General features: G+C 39.9%; 1 protein-coding gene across 2 annotated transcripts in view; it reads left to right on the plus strand.

The window, feature by feature from the left end:
- LOC134344277 (thrombospondin type-1 domain-containing protein 7A-like) overlaps positions 1–19,190 on the plus strand; it is a 438,835-nt gene that overhangs the window by 324,499 nt on the left and 95,146 nt on the right. For both annotated transcript variants that reach the window (XM_063043785.1, XM_063043786.1), the window contains exon 10: positions 14,953–15,085. In XM_063043785.1, coding sequence (XP_062899855.1) covers positions 14,953–15,085 — 133 coding nt within the window. The remainder of the gene's footprint in view (positions 1–14,952; positions 15,086–19,190) is intronic.

Below are 19,190 nucleotides of genomic sequence, written 5' to 3' on the forward strand. Positions count from 1 at the left end.
AATGACAAGACACCACCGTGGGGTTATTACTTTCTTGAAAAAGCTGTACCTAACATATTTACTGTATAATTAACAGACAACATCTTGTTGCAAATAAACTAAGGGATTAACTGCACAAACCATTAAATACTGTTATCGCAGCGGTAAAAAATCAAGTCCCATGCTCAGAATTCTCAACTATTTCAAGTGCTTTGTATTGAGAATGATGAACAGTTTTAAAGCTTGCTGTTACACACACAAGTCAGCTAGCTCTCAAATGCAAACTCCTGAGATGCTTTCATGCGCATTTTGAAACTGTGATAAAATTCATTGAATGTTTCTTTCAGTAATCAACACAGTAATCAAGAATACTAGGCATGATATTGCTTATTTGGGGAATTATTTGCAAGGTTTAACAAGGTCAATTTTCATTTGCAAGGAAATGATGTGAATCTTATCAAAGTCAAATCAGTCATCTCCACATTTCTGTCCAAGTTACAAGTGTACTGTTGTAACTATATGTTATAATTATGTGGTTTTGTTAGTTTTTTCAGTCTTGGTCTGTCCTGTGTTTTGTGATATCACACTGGAGGAATAATGTATCATTTCTTAATGCATGCATTACTAAATGACAATAAAAAGAGGACTGAGTGTCCTCATAATCTAATAATCTAAAGTTAACTCTATTTAAATGCCACATTGACCAGTGTGACCTTTTCCACTTTCCAAGCCTCTCTGAATTGAAAGAGAAGGAAAGAATAACACGTTATGATCTTCAAGTATCCTGTACTCACCTGGGTGAACTGCATAAAAACATGTCAAAGAGATTTCAGGATCTTTTTAAAATGTGTTTTTTTTAATGATCATAAGACTATATTGGACTCCAAGAACAATGGGTACAGCAAGTCTACTGCATCAGTGAGCTGCTCGTTGTTTGGTACAGCCAGCTGGGGCATCAAAGGAGCCGACCAACAAGTCTGAAATGGAGAAGCCAGGCTCGGGTCAGAGAAGGTGAAGCTGGCGCCCGGGGTGGAGAAAGAGAAACCAGAGGATGGGCTGGAGAAAGTTCAGAGGAGCTCACCTGGGTGCAGACCATATTGCTGCCTGCTACTTGAAGGCGTTGGTGTTGATGTACGAAAGCAAGAACGAGGCCTCAAGCCACGGGCTTGCCTGCTGCTACAGTCTAGGTGTGAAGACGCTGGAGACAATGTAGCATAGAGTCCATGCTCAGTTGGGAGCTGGCGTCTCCCATCAGTGCTGCCCTCCAGTGTTCAATCAGTGGAATGACAGGCTGGATTGCCAGGAGCTGTACCATCAATTTGCATGTCGCTCAGGCATTTGGACAATGCATGCATTTTCTTGTAACAATTTGTGTTTATTGTTCGCTCTCTCGCTATCTTGTCTTTGATTTATGGTGAGAGGGAGAAGGTTAAAAAGGGATTTGAAGGAAAAATCTTCCAAACAAAGAGTAGGTGGTATCTGGAATGATCTGTCAGAGAAGATGGTGAAGACGAGTAGTAACAACATTTGAAATGTATCTCTACAGTCACATGAATGAACAGGACCTTGTATGCCTTGGACAGGGCCCACCGTACCATGTGGGACCTTGTTAAAGGCTTTGTTAAAGTCCCTTGTAGAACAAAGAGACCTGGGAGCATGGGTACACAGTTCCCTGACCATGGTGTCACATATAGACAGGATGGTGAACAAGGCTTTTGCCACACTAGCTTTCATCAATTTAGGGGCCTGAGTATAAAAATTGGGATGTTATGTCACTGAAATGAGAAAAGTGCAAAATGTATGGATTTTCGGAATTACCTGCCCAAGATTTGTATGGAAGTTAATTACTGTGTTTGTTCAGAAGATCAATAGATATTTCAATACTAATGGAATCAGCTGATACGAGGTTAATATAGGAAAGTAATGCTGCGGTAAAAGAAGTGGAAAATGCAGAAACCTCTCTGCAGGTCAGGACACATTCATAGAAAGAGAAACAGTTAACCTTTCAAACCCAGGCTCTTCACCTGAACTGAGAAAGAGAGACAACAGCGTGGTTTACAGGAGCATAAAATGTAGGAAGGGATAGGTTAATTAATAGGAATTTCTCGGAAAGGGTCAGATCAAGTGACTTCATGAGGCAGTTGAATAATAGATTCTGCTTCTTTGCACAATGTTTTACTAATTATAAGGCTGCAGAACATTCCCAGCCATCCACACTACAACAATTGTTCATCCCAGTTTGGCAAAAGAATAAACCAGGGAAGGTAGTGCACCTGTGGCTGACAAGAGAAATTAGGGATAGTATCAATTCCAAAGAAGAAACATACAAATTAGCCAGAAAAAGTGGCACACCTGAGGACTGGGAGAAATTCAGAGTCCATCAGAGGAGGACAAAGGGCTTAATTAGGAAAGAGAAAAAAGATTATGAGAGAAAGCTGGCAGGGAACATAAAAACTGACTGTAAAAGCTTTTATAGATATGTGAAAAGAAAAAGATTGGTTAAGACAAAGGTCCCTTACAGTCAGAAACAGGTGAATTGATCATGGGGGACAAGGACATGGCAGACCAATTGAATAACTACTTTGGTTCTGTCTTCACTAAGGAGGGCATAAATAATCTTCCGGAAATAGTAGGGGATCGAGGATCTAGTGAGATGGAGGAACTGAGGGAAATGCATGTTAGTAGGGAAGTGGTGTTAGGTAAATTGAAAGGATTGAAGGCAGATAAATCCCCAGGGCCAAATGGTCTGCATCCCAGAGTGCTTAAGGAAGTGGCCTAAGAAATAGTGGATGCATTAGTGATAATTTTTCAAAACTCTTCAGATTCTGGATTAGTTCCTGAGGATTGGAGGGTGGCTAACGTAATCCCACTTTTTAAAAAGGGAGGGAGAGAGAAACCGGGGAATTATAGACTGGTAAGCCTAACATCGGCGGTGGGGAAAATGCGAGAGTCAGTTATCAAAGATGTGATAACAGCACATTTGGAAAGCGGTGAAATCATCGGACAAAGTCATCATGGATTTGTGAAAGGAAAGTCATGTCTGATGAATCTCATAGAATTTTTTGAGGATGTAACTAGTAGAGTGGATAGGGGAGAACCAGTGGATGTGGTATATTTGGATTTTCAAAAGGCTTTTGACATGGTCCCACACAGGAGATTAGTGTGCAAGCTTAAAGCACACAGTATTGGGGGTATGGTATTGATGTGGATAGGGAATTGGTTGGCAGACAGGAAGCAAAGAGTGGAAATAAACAGGACCTTTTCAGAATGGCAGGCAGTGACTAATGGGGTACCACAAGGCTCAGTGCTGGGACCCCAGTTGTTTACAATATATATTAATGACTTAGACGAGGGAATTAAATGCAACATCTCCAAGTTTGTGGATGACACGAAGCTGGGCGGCAGTGTTAGCTGTGAGGAGGATGCTAAGAGGATGCAGGGTGACTTGGATAGGTTAGGTGAGTGGGCAAATTCATGGAAGATGCAATTTAATGTGGATAAATGTGAGGTTATCCACTTTGGTGGCAAGAACAGGAAAACAGATTATTATCTGAATGGTGGCCGATTAGGAAAAGGGGAGGTGCAATGAGACCTGGGTGTCATTGTACACCAGTCATTGAAAGTGGACATGCAGGTACAGCAGGCGGTGAAAAAGGTGAATGGTATGCTGGCATTCATAGCAAGAGGATTCGAGTACAGGAGCAGGGAGGTACTACTGCAGTTGTACAAGGCCTTGGTGAGACCACACCTAGAGTATTGTGTGCAGTTTTGGTCCCCTAATCTGAGGAAAGACATTCTTGCCATAGAGGGGGTACAAAGAAGGTTCACCAGATTGATTCCTGAGATGGCAGGACTTTCATATGATGAAAGACTGGATCGACTAGGCTTATACTCTCTGGAGTTTAGAAGATTGAGGAGGGATCTGATTGAAATGTATAAAATTCTAAAGGGATTGGACAGGTTAGATGCAGGAAAATTGTTCCCAATGTTGGGGAAGTCCAGAACGAGGGGTCACAGTTTGAGGATAAAGGGGAAGCCTTTTAGGACCAAGATTAGGAAAAACTTCTTCACACAGAGAGTGGTGAATCTGTGGAATTCTCTGCCACAGGAAACAGTTGAGGCCAGTTCATTGGCTATATTAAAGAGGGAGTTAGATATGGCCCTTGTGGCTAAAGGGATCAGGGCGTATGGTGGGAAGGCAGGTACAGGGTTCTGAGTTGGATGATCAGCCATGATCATACTGAATGGCGGTGCAGGCTCGAAGGGCCGAATGGCCTACTCCTCCACCTATTTTCTATGTTTCTATACATACTTACAAAAAGAAAATCTGAGCCAAGATGATGGCAGGTAGAAATGGTCAAAAAAAAAAGAAAGAGAAAGTATCCTAAAGTTGGAGAAGTTGATGTAGAGAGCAGAAATCTGCATCTCCTTCTGTTTCACAGGGAAGTGTCATGGCACCAGCAGTGATGGTGGTGACAGATGAGAGGACTAGGGAGTTACAAAGATATAAATCTGTTTGAAATACTGAAATAGGTTGAGAATATGTATCTGGCGTAGAAGCTTGTTGAAACTGTTGGAATGGAAAGTAATGCCTAGGGAAACAACCTGTTCTTGCTCCGTCTGAGAGGAGAGGGGGTTGGGACTATCTTCACAGTTATTCAGGAGGAAGGAAGATCTTTCTGCAAGATCTGTGAAGAATATCTCATGTTTGGACCCAGAATGAAGTGCTGGGAGTAAAATGGTGTCTTTACAAAGGGTGAGGTAGGAGGAATTGTATTCAAGTTAGCTTTGTAAGTCTGGGGCTTGTAATGGATATTGGCTGAAGTGAAAGTTCAAACATGGTGATATTAAATGATGGAGTCTTTTCCTGCTGTGTCTTATGCTCATATTTTTATGTTTCACATAGAACAGACAGCACAGTCTGGGTTCTTTGGCCAGTAGTATTGTGCCAAACTATATAAACCTACTCCACAAACAATCTAACTCCTCTCTCCTACAGAGCCCATAGCCACCTTTTTTTTCTTATATCCAACTATTTATTTAAGAGTCTTTTAAATGCCCATATTACATCAGCCTCTAACATCACCCCCAGCAGTATGTTCTCAGCACCCACCACTCTGTGTAAGAAAAACTATCCCTGACATCTTCCCTATTCTTTCCTCCACTCAACTTAAGCAGATGTCATCTGGCATTGGCCATTTCCACCCAGGGAAAAAGGTGCTGGCTTTTCACTCTTTCCATGCTTCTCGTAATCTTATCTACCTCTACCAAGTTGCCTCATACTCCATTGCTCCAAAGAGAAAACGCCCAGCTTGCTCAACCTTTCCTCATAAAGACACGTTCTACAATCCAAGCAGGATCCTAGAAATCTCCTCTGCACCCTTTCTAAGCTTTCACATCCTTCCTATAATGAGGCAACCAGAACTGAACGCAAAACTTCAAGCATGGCATAGCCAGAGTTTTATAGAACTCCAACGTTACCTCGCAGGTTTTAAATTCAGCCCGCCAACTAATAAAGCTCAGTACACGCCCGCACCCAGAAATCTGTTCCTCCACACTGCTAAGAGTTTATGGACAAATTAACTGCAGCCAAGCTTCCCTACAGTATATCCCATGCCTTCTGACGTTCTGAATGAGCCTCATCAAAGCAAAATCCATATACACCACATCCACTGCTCTACCTTCATCAGTGTGCTTTTTCACAACCTCAAAGAATTCAATCAGGCTTGTGAGGCATAACCTGCCACTCACAATGCCATGCTGACTACCCAAAGGATTGAAAGGGTTCAAAGTACATTGATTATCAAAGTATGGTATGTCTGCAGTAAACAACCCTGAGATCCATCTTCTGCACAGACAGCCATGAAATGAAGAAAGCCATGGAAAACTGCTCAAAGAAAAACATCAACCCCGCTCCCCCCATGTGCAAAAAACAAATTGAGCAAGCGGCATCAAAAAAAGAGCGAGCGAAAACACAGAATACAAAACACAAAAAAATGAAAGAGTCCATATTCAGTTCGGCTCAATGTTCATCATCTCCAGGCCACCCAGACTGAAAGTCGCCCAAAATAGCAACAGAAAAAGAAACCAGAAAACACATCATATTGTGAATTACAGTCCAGTCCACAAACCATGTTACTAAAGCTCTGGCACCAATCCTCTGACCACATTGAGGGAGAGAGAGGTCATTCAAATGCAGGGGCTTTCCATCGGGGCAGTGCGCAAGAGACCATCACACACAGACGTCTTCTCCGGCAGCAGCGAGAGGGAGGCTGGTAGATGACACTGAACATTCGCTCGCTTCCACACCCGCCTCCAGGGTTTCAATCTTTCTCAACGCTTTAATTGGCGAGATCACTGAGAAGTGGATTTGATCATGGAATGTTTACCAGACAATGATGCTCTCCACAGTACATCTTTTGAAAATTTGAAAGTGTCTTTGATGACATACCAAACCCCCTCAAACTACTAATGAAATATAACCAGGGTCATGCCTTCTTTGTAGTTGCATCAATATGTTGGGTCCAGGGTAGATCTTCAGAGATATTGACACCCAACAATGTGAAATTGCTCACGCTTTCCACTTCTGATCCCTCTATGAGGACTGGTGTGTGTTCCCTCAATCTATCCTTTCTTTTTTTTTGTAATTTATTTTTTTATTGAATTTCATCATCAAACAAACATTTCCATAACATGTATTTCAAATACTGTACATATATATCATATAATCATATAATCATATTTGTCGCAAATCTCCACATAATATTTATCTGAGGTATACACTTATAGGAAGGAGAGGAAAGAAAGAACAATCGAAAGAAGAAAACTATGTACAGAGTAGGGAGTGATCTTTTTTTACAACATATTCATTGACTTGTGAGAATAAAATCAAGCCTATGAGGTGTTACGTAGTTAAACCATTTTTTCCAGTATGAATAAATTGTTCCAACTTATGATTAACAGATGCTGTTATCTTCTCCATTTTGTAAATGTCCATTTACTAAAATGGTTAGAGCATTTACAAAATGGTTAGAGTATTGTAAATGTCCATTGTAATTTCCATCCATACATTTAAAGTTGGGGTCTCTTGTGATAACCATTTCCTGGTATGGGTCTTTTTACCAACCACCAGCACTACATTCATTAAATATTTATCTCTTTTCAACCATTCTTGAGGTATATACCCAAAATATATGGTCTTACTCTCTTAGGGTATTTTGCATTTAAAGATGTCTTGTAGGGCATTATGTATCCCACTCCAATAGACTTTGATAATGGGGCAATCCCAGAAAATATGATAATTGTTTCTAAAGTCCATAATCAGTTCTTCAGTCTTACTGATGTTAAGTGCAAGGTTGCTGCTGCAACACCACTAAGCTAGCTGGTATATCTCATAAACAGCAACAACATTTAATGTTCCCATTTTATGAAACTGGATTTTTTTATTCTTTCTCAATCAGCTGAAAATTTAAACCTGCAGTCAGTCCTATAACTATTTTCTCCTCCCTGCTCATTTTAAGCAGGTGTGACCTAGATAGCATTTAAGTAATTTTAACTATTTCATGCAGTTGTTTTACCTTTCTCCTTTACATTTTCAGTTCCTTTTCAATTATGTCTGCCTGAAAATATTTCAAACATTTGGGATTCTTGAGGAATTCATTAGAAATTGGTCTTTTTTGTTCCTGTCCAATGGGTGTAAAAAAAGGTACAACATGGGCCAGTTTTTCTATCCATTGACTTGCCACAGGTAAATACACCATACTGAGAGTGACCATTTTTCTTGTATTCTTAGTGGCATCCGAATCAAAGATCAGACCCCTCAGGTCAATTGGCAGTCTGCAATGCTGTTGTCAGGTCTATTTAGGTCAATGTTGTTACCAGGCCAACTCAGGACCTATTTACAGGTTATGTGTAAGTTCATGCTGTACTGAAGTCGTGAGAAATTACTGCTGTGAATTCGGGAGAACTAGGAATACTTTGACACCGTACTACATGCAATTACTTACACAACTTATTCATAACATTTGCCAATCATACCTTTGTATTTGAATAAGGCTGACAAACCTAAGCAGATTACAATGTTGGCAGCTCAAATTAAACAAGTTTGGTCTGAACACAAATTCTGGTCCCTGTGGAGGTGAATGCCCCTTTGGACTCAATTTCCACTTACCAGAAGAGAGATGCTTGCTTACCTGGCTGCCAGCCTGGCAGACTGCATCAAGTTGTTAAATTGTTCTGACTTTTATTCCATTAATTTCAGTATAGTCAGTGAATCAAATTTCATGGAGAGAAAATAATAACTCCATCTGATTGGCATCTATGTCACACCCATACACCGCATAGGACAATTAGCAATAGATATAATTTAAACACACTGATCTCCAAATCTAGATTTTCAAACCACCAAGGATTCAAGGATGAATCTCTAACTGATAATAAAACTTAGTCCCAGAAAATCCAAGGGTAGGTTAAGTTTACAAATTATTTGGACTGTTATAAAAAGAATGACATTGCATTAGTGGGAAGATGGCCCTGATTTTTTATCAGCAAATCTGCTGATGATACAAAGATTGGAGGTGTAGTGGACAGTGCGGAAGGTTTTCAAAGCTTGCAGAGGGATTTGAACCAGCTGGACAAATTGGCTGAAAAATAGCAGATGGAGTTTAATACAGACAAGTGTAAGGTATTGCACTTTGGAAGGACAAACCAAGGAAGAACATACAAGGTAAATGGTAAGGCACTGAGGAGTGCAGTAGAACGGGGGGATCTGGGAATACAGATACAAAATTCCCTAAAAGTGGCATTACAGGTAGATTGGGTCGTAAAGAGAGCTTTTGGTACATTGGCCTTTATAAATCAAAGTATTGAGTATAAGAGTTGGAATGTTATGGTGAGGTTGTATAAGGCATTGGTGAGGCTGAATTTGGAGTGTTGTGTGCAGTTTTGGTCACCAAATTACAGGAAGGATATTAATAAGATTGAAAGAGTGCGAAAAGGTTTACAAGGATGTTGCCAGGACTTGAGAAACTGAGTTACAGAGAAAGGTTGAATAGGTTAGGACTTTATTCCCTGGAGCGTAGAAGAATGAGGGGAGATTTGATAAAGCCTACCTGTTTCCTCAACACTACCTGCCCCTCCACCAAACTTCGTATCATCTGCAAACTTGGAAACAAAGCCAGCTATTCCATCATTTAAATCATTGATATGCCGCATAAAAAGAAGTGGTCCCAGCACCGACCCCTGTGGAACACCACTGGGGATTTGATAAATTATGATGGGTATAGATAGAGTGAATGCAAGCACGCTTTTTCCACTGAGGCTAGGGGAGAAGAAAACCAGAGGACATGGGTTAAGGGTGAAGGGGGAAAAGTTTAAAGGGAACATTAGTGGGGGCTTCTTCACACAGAGAGTGGTGGAAGTGTGGAATGAGCTGCCAGATGAAGTGGAAAATGCAGGCTCACTTTTAAATTTAAGGAACATCTTGGACAGGTACATGGATGAGAGGTGAATGGAAGGATATGGTCCAGGTGCAAATCAGTGGGCACAGCCAAGAAGGGCCAAAAGGCCCGTTTCTGTGCTGTAATGTTCTGTGGTTCTATGGTTCATTAATATTATTAAAGCATATTCTGATATAATGAGATGCATCCTCAAAGTATTTAAATATGCTCTTCCATGAAAGCTACTTCTCACTGGGACCTCTGGTTTTTGAGGTTACCTGTATTTCCTTATTACACATATAAAGTATTATTTATTAAAGATTCAAGGATCAAGAATTTCTTCTGAGTAGAGAACGGCACACGTAGATGTCAATATGTGTGGAGGCAAACATATAGGTTCTTTGTAGATCTGCACATGGGACTCTGGGCAATACCTGTCTAAATGTGTGAAACCCCCAAACCCCACCAGGCCCTGCTAACAGCCATGGGACCCAGTGGTGAGAAGGCCACCTTTCAAATACAACATATGTCTAAGGTCGATGTTATATATTTGGACCTCCAGAAGGCTTTTGACAAGGTGTCACACCTGAGGCTGCTTACAAAGTTAAGAGCCCGTGGTATTACAGGGGAGTTACTAAAATGGTTAGAGCATTGGCTGATTGGTGGAAGGCAGCGAGTGGGAATAAAAGGATCCTTTTCTGGTTGGCTGCCAGTGACTCATGGTGTTCCACAGGGGTCAGTGTTGGGACCACTTCTTTTTATGCTGCATATCAATGATCTAGATGATGGAATAGCTGGCTTTGTTGCCAAGTTTGCAGATGATACGAAGATTGGTGGAGGGGCAGGTAGTGTTGAGGAAACAGGTAGGCTGCAGAAAGACTTAGACATATTAGGAGAATGGATAAGTAAGTGGGAAATGAAATACAATGTTGGAAAATGTATGGCCATGCACTTTGACAGAAGAAATAAATGTGCAGACTACTTTCTAAACGAGGAGAAAATCCTAAAATCTGAGATGTAAAGGGACTTCGAAGTCCTTTGCAGAACGCCCTAAGTGTTAACTTGCAGGTTGAGTTGGTGGCGAGGAAGGCAAATGCAATGTTATTATTCCTTTAAAGAGGTCTAGATTACAAGAGCAGGGATGTGATACTGAGGCTTTATAAGGCACTGGTGAGGCCTCACCTTGAGTATTGTGAACAGTTTTTGGACCCTCAGTGCTGGCATTGGAGAGGGTCCAGAAGTGGTTCACAAGGATGATCCCAAGAATGAAAGGGTTGTCATATGAGGAACGTTTGATTGTTTTGGGTGTGTACTCATTGGAATTTAGAAGGATGATGGGGGATCGCACTGAAACCTTTCAAAATTGGAAAGGCCTAGACAGAGTAGATGTAGAAAGGATGTTTCCGATGGTTGGGGAGTTTAGGACAAGTCGGCACACCCTCAGGGTAGAGGGGCATCCATTTAAAACAGAGATGCGGAGAAATTTCTTTAGCCAGAGTGTGGTGAATTTGTGGAATTTTTGTTACCACAGGCAGCTGTGGAGGCCAGGTCTTTGGGTGTATTTAAGGCAGAGCTTGATAGGTTCTTGATTGCACATGGCATCAAAGGTTATGGCAAGAAGGCTGGGGAATGGCGTTGAGGAGGGGAAAAAGGGATCAGCCATGATTGAATGGCAGAACAGACTCGATGGACAAGTGGCCTAATTCTGCTCCTATGTCTTATGGTCTGTATGATTTGGGGTTCAGCCAAACAGGAACGCTGTGACTTTCCAATGAAAGAAACCTCGACTTGAGCTCATGCTGTGTAATGCTCATACACAATTGCCGGTAGGCATGAAATAACAGATCATACACCCATAAAATTATCAGGTACATTTACAAGTTTCAGCTTTATTGAACGGGTTAGTAGCCTCTACCAGGAAGCTTAAACTAGGAGGATGTTAATCTTTCATCAGGACAACAATGCAAAGCACTCTGCCAGAACAACCATCGAGTGGCTTCAAATGAAGAAAATTGCTGTGCTGGAGTGGCCCAGTCAGAGTCCTGACTTTAACACAATCAAACATCTCTGGCAAGACCTCAAGATTGCTGAACACTGCCAATCCCCAACTAGCCTGGCAGAGCTTGAGCAATTTTGCAAGGAGGAATGGGAAAATCTTGCTGCATCATGTTGTGGGAAGCTAATAGGAACTCACCCAAGACTACTGGCTGTAATAGCTGTGAGAGGTGGTTGAAGTAAGAACCGTGCAATGTGTGTTGGGGGTTGCGGAGGGTGCATACTCTGAACTGCTGACATTTCACTTCTTGAATTTTTATTTTTCATAATTTACAGATTTCCTTGTTTTTATGGGATCTACTGTGAAAAAAGGAGCATGTGATTCACAAATGAAATTCTCAGTTAAACTGATAAAAATCCCTGGTTGGAGGCCAATTACTTTTTCAAGGCACTGTACTGTGAATGAGATTTGAACTCATAACTTTCTGACTCAGAACTTAGAATGAAATAAATTGAATCATGTTTCATGAAGGTAAAATGACATAAGGAATGATGAGAAGTCAGAAGAAGTGAGAAGCAGTTAACAAAACAATTAAGTGATTCTTAATAGAAATTAAGTGTAATTATAATTTAGGCCCTAAGCATGAATCCAGATTTGTTTCATTTTAATGAGTGAATGTGAATTATCCATTCACCACTGGGTTTATATTACTATGATTACTTTAAAAAGTTATTTTATCATGCACTATGTTTTAGAGTTGCTTTTCCCTATTGATACTTGGACTCCAGTCTATTCTGGGGTTGGCTAGCAGGGGCAGACAAAGTTCCCTAAGGGTTTTTTCAGAACTAATTGGACTCTTTTGTTATTGATCTTTGACTGCATATGTTCCCAATTATCATCTGTGTATTTAAAAACTGCTTCCTGTACCTTAAAGTGTGACCTTGTAAATAGCAAAAGCCTCTGACTATATATTTTTTTGAGTCTTCTCTGTGTGTTTTTATATCTGTCTGCCATTTCTAGATCTTGTTTGTACATCAAGATCTTGGTTACCGAACTTATGTTTGGATTACTGCATTTTTGAGTTGGACTGGTTTCCTGTTTTTGCCCATCTTGGCTAAAAGAAACTAGAAGTCGCTTTCAAGTCTGCACATCAACTCCTGTCTGCATTGTGCTTTCTGCAGTTGGGCTCAGTCACAGTCCTCAGTGATGCAGTGGTCAAGTGCTGGAATTTCAACCCGGCAACCTGAGTTTGATTCCCATTCGGGCCATTTCCTTTACGATTGAAGTGCAATGTTTGCACCTTAAGCATCTTAATTCAATTCACTTCTGAATATTACTGGGTGCTAGGATATTTCACCTCACCTTCCCAGAATTTTCACCATTGTTAATATTACTACCACTGTCTATCTCCCAATTATTTTCAACTAAATCAATTTCCTTATTATCTCCCTTACTATCAACTACATCCATGCTATTTAAATTGAAACTATGTGACACAGGCAGTGTTATTTCCTTGCGTCTTACCATCTAAAGCATTTTTCAAAATCTCAACAGCCTTGAAAATCAAAGCAGGCACAAATTCTAGAACCCTGAAATAGAAATAGGAAGTGCTGGCAGTCCTAGGCATTTAAGGTATCCTTTTATACAAAGTAAAATTGAGTTAATATTTCTGGTCAGTAACCTGTCTACTGAATTGGAGAAATGAAAAGTAAAGTAACATGCTTTCAATTTCACAGAGGGGAAAAGGAGGAGCAAACAGAAGGAATGTCTTGATGAGAAGCCAAGCATATCTTCTTCTTCTATTTCTGGCTGTTTAGACACATCTAGGCGTATTACAGCCCTCCACAGGATGTATAATTAATTATAGAACTTCAAGGAACTCAAATTCTCCAATACAGCCTAGTCTCACATATAAACTGAATAAGAAACTCTTCAATCAGATGTTGATTCTCTTGATGGCCAAACAAAGATTTAATAGAAAACCAAAATAAATTTAAGCCAGATAGCCTCTTGAACAACATGCTTCTTTCAGTTTTGTATCGATTACAGCTCAGCAAAACATGCTGGACTGTCTCTGGCCTACCACAGTTACATAATCCAGTAGGATGTTTTCCTATTATCTTTAAATAATATTTTAGCCCACAATGCCCCAGCCTAAGTCTTGTAAATTTCACCATATCTCTACGACTTAAAAGGTAACAGTCTGAGACCTTTTCAACTAGTGGGTGACTAGAAAAATAATGCTGCCCCTTAATTCATTTTTCCAATCCTCCTGCCACTTCTTCTCTATACCTTTTTAAGTTCTACTTCTCAATTCTGCTCTGCCTAGGGGAACTCTAATTTCTACTTGCCTACTCAGTAAGGAAGATTTTGCAATGCCATCCACAATTTCATTTCCCTCCACCCCAGCATGCCCAGGTATCCATGAAAATCTAACTGCACAACCCATCTTCCCTACTCTAAGCAACACTAAGAGAATCTCAATAACTATGTCAGGACAAGCTTTTGATTTACTCCCTTTTATAGACTCTAAGGCAGCAGCAGAATCCAAACAGATGATAACCCTACGTGGTTGAGAGTCTTCTATCAGCCAAGCATATCCAAGTGATGCAATGCTTTTGAAGGGATCTTGTTAATGGATGAAAAGGGGAAAATTGGCAATTAATTTAAAAAAAAGGAAAAGAACATATTGGAATTGAGAGAGGCAGAGCACAGAAGTTGTTGGAAAATTGAAACAAAAAATAAACAAGAAATATGCCGCTGGTCAGGCAGCTTATGTAGAGAGGAAAACAGTTAAGTCAGAACTCAGAAAAAGTAAATGTTGGAAACACTCATCAAGGCAGGCAGCATTTGTGGAAAAAGAAGCACTGTTAATATTTTACATCAAAAATCCATGATCAGAAATGGAAACGGAAACAATATGAAAATTTAAGGTGCCTACAACTGTTGCACAGTACTGTACATCAGAAAATCAAACACAGATTCAGTGACCACTTTACAGAACATTTACCTTCAGATCACAAAAACATCCCAGAGCTTCCAGTCACCTGACACTTTAATTTACATTCCGCTGTCCCGTTAGTCTCCTACAAGGTTGTAATGAAGGTCAATGTAAGCTCAAGGAACAGCATCTCATCTGCTTCTAGGTACTTTGCAGCCCCTGGGATTTGTTGTTGAATTCACCAATTTCAGATTGTCGTCTATTCTGGTTTGTGTCCAAACTGGACAGTTCTGATGGAAGGTCAGCCATCGCAACCCAATTTTTTCTTTCTCCACAGTATATTGCCTGACCAGCTTAATTCTGTTTTGTTTGATTATTGATCAGCCTGCCACTGGCAGCAGTGTTTCCTCGCCTGTACAATGAAAATCCTCCACAATGACTCTTTTGAACATCGCCCTGGATTTAAAATATTAATTCCTCATCCAGTGTGTGTACCAAAAGGCAATCTGCAAGTAGAAGTTTTTTTTTATATTAAATTTGTACACAGTGCAGAATCTAAGCCTTATTCATGAACTGTTGTGATATTTCATTACTTGCAGGAGAAGATAACACAGCAAAACAATCCCGATATCGTATGATTATTCAATTACCATCAAATGGAGGGCGTGATTGTCCTGATACACTCTTTGAGGAGAAGGATTGCGAGTCCCCTCCTGTCTGCAATAATTACAGGTAAAAAATGACCATCAGATGGACTATAGTCAGATTATAGTTAAATTACATTAAACTACATTAAACTCAACTCCTGCTTAATTTCTATTAATTATTGTGCTTTTCTTTACAAACATTTTATGAGTGAGGCAATATCTTCATTCTCCATGTTAAAAGGTTCTGATTTTAGGAAGCGTTTAATTTCAGTTTGTAATTGATGTCAAGCCAGATGATATCAGGTGGAACAGGCAGCCATTAGTGAACTCATAAACACAATAGTGGAAGAGGCAGCAAGAATATTGACTTCTCATACAAATTGGGTTCTCTCTTCAAAATGTAGCATTTACAGATAAACTGTTCAGTATGATGATATAGTTGGTTAGCACTCTTTGGCTTCCTGTATTATCTGGTGAATATATATTGCTTGATTAGTCCAAAATGTTTAAATTCTCATTTGCATACTTGAGGTGCATTCACTGTAAAGTTGGTAGCAATGTGAGTGTATTATCTGCCTAACTAGTGTTTATTCATGGAGTTGTGACTCAGAGGTCAAGAGTGCTAGCTTAATTTTCAAAATAGATCCTTACAATCAAATTGGCCCTTTAAACAAAGCTAATCCTTATAATAGCTTCTGTATGAAAATGTCATGATTGCTGTCAGGAGACAAACATGTGGTTGGTTTTGTGAAGTTAATGGCCAGTTTTGCAATGAATCTGCAATGGTGCCGCATTTAGGCTAGAAACATGAATGTCCAGGTGAAGAAGGACATTAAGAGCCAGAATCACATTATGAGAGCATTTAGAGTGCTGATTATGGGTCAAGAAGAATGGGTACAGGTATGTTTCTGTCTGTTAAAACGAACCTACCTGCTTCAAGCTGACCATTCCCTCACCAAGCTCTTCTCCATCACAACAATCCCTTCCTTGCTGCTCCTCCTCATGTTCCCTCCTCCCAAGTGACAATCATCTGCATGCACCCTTTGTAGAGTATTGATAGTCTCATTCCTTTCCATCAACCATGATTTCTTTCTCCTACCCTTGCTGCTGCCTGTTACTTGTCTGCATTTATATGGCAAAGGGCTTCCCAAAAGATATCTAAACATATTGTGGGCATTTGATGAGAAACCACTCATAGCTCTAACCCTTAATCTCTTAACACATTCTGTTGGACTTCTCTGTCAGAATCCTTATGAGAAAGTGCAAGGTAATATTATGAACCAGATGAATGAGCATATCAATTGTTGGAAGAAAGACTGGCCACTATTAAGTCCATCTGCTTGAGATAGATGGGGCACTGCTGTCAGAGTAGTTTTATGGCTAAAGCATTTATCTGTCTTCTCATGATGGATGAACCCATGTATATTCACTAGTTCTAAACTCAGAGCCTTATTTGACTTTCAATTCTGCTTTATTTCTCTCTCTGTAAAACTCAGGCTTGCTATCCATCTTGTTTAAATAATATGTGGTACCAAACAACAAATCTCCTCTTTCATTTCCTGCACAGCCATTTGCTTTGTTTATGGAAAGAAAAGTGTCACGTATGCCTAACAATCCAGAGGTATTTTGAATTGTATTACTTAATCAGATGTAAATTTAATTCCCGACTAAGGAGCAATCAACTATCGTATAAAAAGGCGCTAACAAGAGAAAATCGGCAGATGCTGGAAATGACTGTACTTTTTTCCATTGATGCTGCCTGGCCTGCTGAGTTTCTCCAGCATTTTATGTGTGTTGTTTACAAAGTCATGCATCTGACTTCATTAAACTAGAACCAGGTTACATTTCAAGAATGTATTCATCAATCTCAGGATATTCTTCAGACGATCATTACGGTTAGAAATTCCGCTCTGTACAGTGCCGGTAAAATGTATTCACCCCCCTTGAAAGGTTTCATGTTTTGTTGTTTTACAACATTGAATCACAGTGGATTTAATTTGGTTTTTTTGACACTGATCAACAGAAAAAGGCACTTTTGTTTTAAAGTGAAAATGGATATCCACAATGTGATCTAAACTAATTAAAAATATAAAACACAAAATAATTGATTGCATAATTATTCACCCCTTTCAAATCAGTATTTAGTAGATGCAGCAATTACAGCAGTGAGTCTATGTGGATAGGTCTCTATCAGCTTTGCAAACTGGACCCTGCAATTTTTCTCCATTCTTCTTTACAAACCTGTTCAAGCTTTGTCAGATTGCATAGGGATTGTGAGTGAACAGCCCTTTTCAAGTCCAGCCACAAGGTCTCAATTGGATTAAGGTATGGACTCTGACTTGGCCACTCCAGGACATTAATTTTCTTGTTTTTAAGCCACCCCTGTGTAGCTTTGACTTTATGCTTGGGGTCATTGTCTTGTGGAATAAAAATCTTCTCCCAAGTTGCAGTTCTCTTGCAGACTGCATCAGGATTTCCTTATATTTTACTGCATTCATTTTATTTTCTACCTTCACAAGCCTTCCTGGGACTGCTGCAGTGAAGCATCCCCACAGCATGATTCCGCCACTAATATGCTTCACGAAAGAGGTGGTATATTTTTGATGATGTGCAGTATTTGGCTTATTACAAACATAGTGTTTAGTCCGATGGCTAAAAAGCTCAATTTTGGTTTAATCAGACCATAAAGCCTTCTTCCAACTGACTTCAGAGTCTCCCACATGCCTTATGGCAAACTCTAGCTGAGATTTCATGTGAAATTTTTGAACAGTGGCTTTCTCTTTGCCACTCTCCCATAAAGTGCGACTGGTGAAACACTTAGGCTATGGGTTGTTGTATGCAGTCTCTCCCATCTCAGCCACTGAAGCTTGTAACTCCTCTAGAGATGTCATAGGCCTCTTGGTGGCCTCCCTCACTAGCCCCTTTTTGCACGGTCACTCAGCGTTTGAGGATGGCCTGCTCCAGGCAGATTTACAGCCATGCCATATCCTTTCCATTTCTTAAAGATTGACTTAATTGTACTCCAAGGGATATTCAGTGACTTGGAAATTTGCTTGTATCCATCTCCTGATTTGTGCTTTTCAATAATCTTTTCATGGAGTTGCTTGGAGTGTTCTTTTGTCTTCATGGTGTAGCTTTTGCAAGGATACTGACTCACCAGCAGGTGGACTTTTTAGATACAGGTGTATTCTTACTACAATCAATTGAAACACCTTGACTACACACAGGACTCCAAAAATAGATTTCTATTTAATTAATTATGTGACTTCCAAAATTAATGATGATTAGTTGCACCAGTGATGATTTGGTGTGTCATATTAAGGGGGGGGGGTGAATACTTATACAGTCAATTATTTTGTGTTTTATATTCATAATTAATTTAGATCACTGTAGAGATCTGTTTTTATTTTGATACGAAAGAGTCCTTTACTTTCGATTAGTGTCAAAAAATCCAAATTAAATCCACTGTGATTCAATGTTGTAAAACAATAAAATATTAAAACTTCCGGAAAGGGGTTGAATACTTTTACAGGCACTATGAGTTCTGTACAAATTTATAGTATATTCTAAAATTGCTTTACTACATAAATGATTATAAATCAAGGGTCCCCAACCTTTTTTGCACCGCAGACCGGTTTAATATTGACAATATTCTTGTGGACTGGTCGACGGGTGGGGGGGGGGGCGGGGTTGGTATTCAAGTAGGGTTAAACTCACCTCAACATGTCTTTTACAGTTAGGGTTGCCAACTTTCTCAATCCCAAATAAGGGACAAAAATAGCAGTCAAATCCCAGGACACTTGCGTTTACCCCAGGAAAGACTACCATGACTATGAAGCCTTGCGCGGGCACCTTTGTGCGCATGCATGACGTGCACATATGAGGCATGCACATATGTGACGTACGCATGCGTGTGCATGCGTATTTTTTTCCACAAATCGGTTTTGGCTTAATCTTCCCAACTACACTGTACATACATTATTTCTACTTTATGTAGGCTGTGTGTTTATCATATCATTCCTGCTTTAATATATATTAGTATTATTTTCAGTTTTATGTGTTATTTGTTATGATTTGGTAGGTTATCTTTTGGGTCTGGAACGCTCAAAAATTTTTCCCATATAAATTAATGGTAATTGCCTCTTCGCTTTACGTCATTTCGGCACGAAAGGTTTCATAGGAACGCTTCA

Source organism: Mobula hypostoma, chromosome 3 (assembly GCF_963921235.1).
Source record: "Mobula hypostoma chromosome 3, sMobHyp1.1, whole genome shotgun sequence".
In the NCBI taxonomy this organism is placed as follows: domain Eukaryota; kingdom Metazoa; phylum Chordata; class Chondrichthyes; order Myliobatiformes; family Myliobatidae; genus Mobula; species Mobula hypostoma.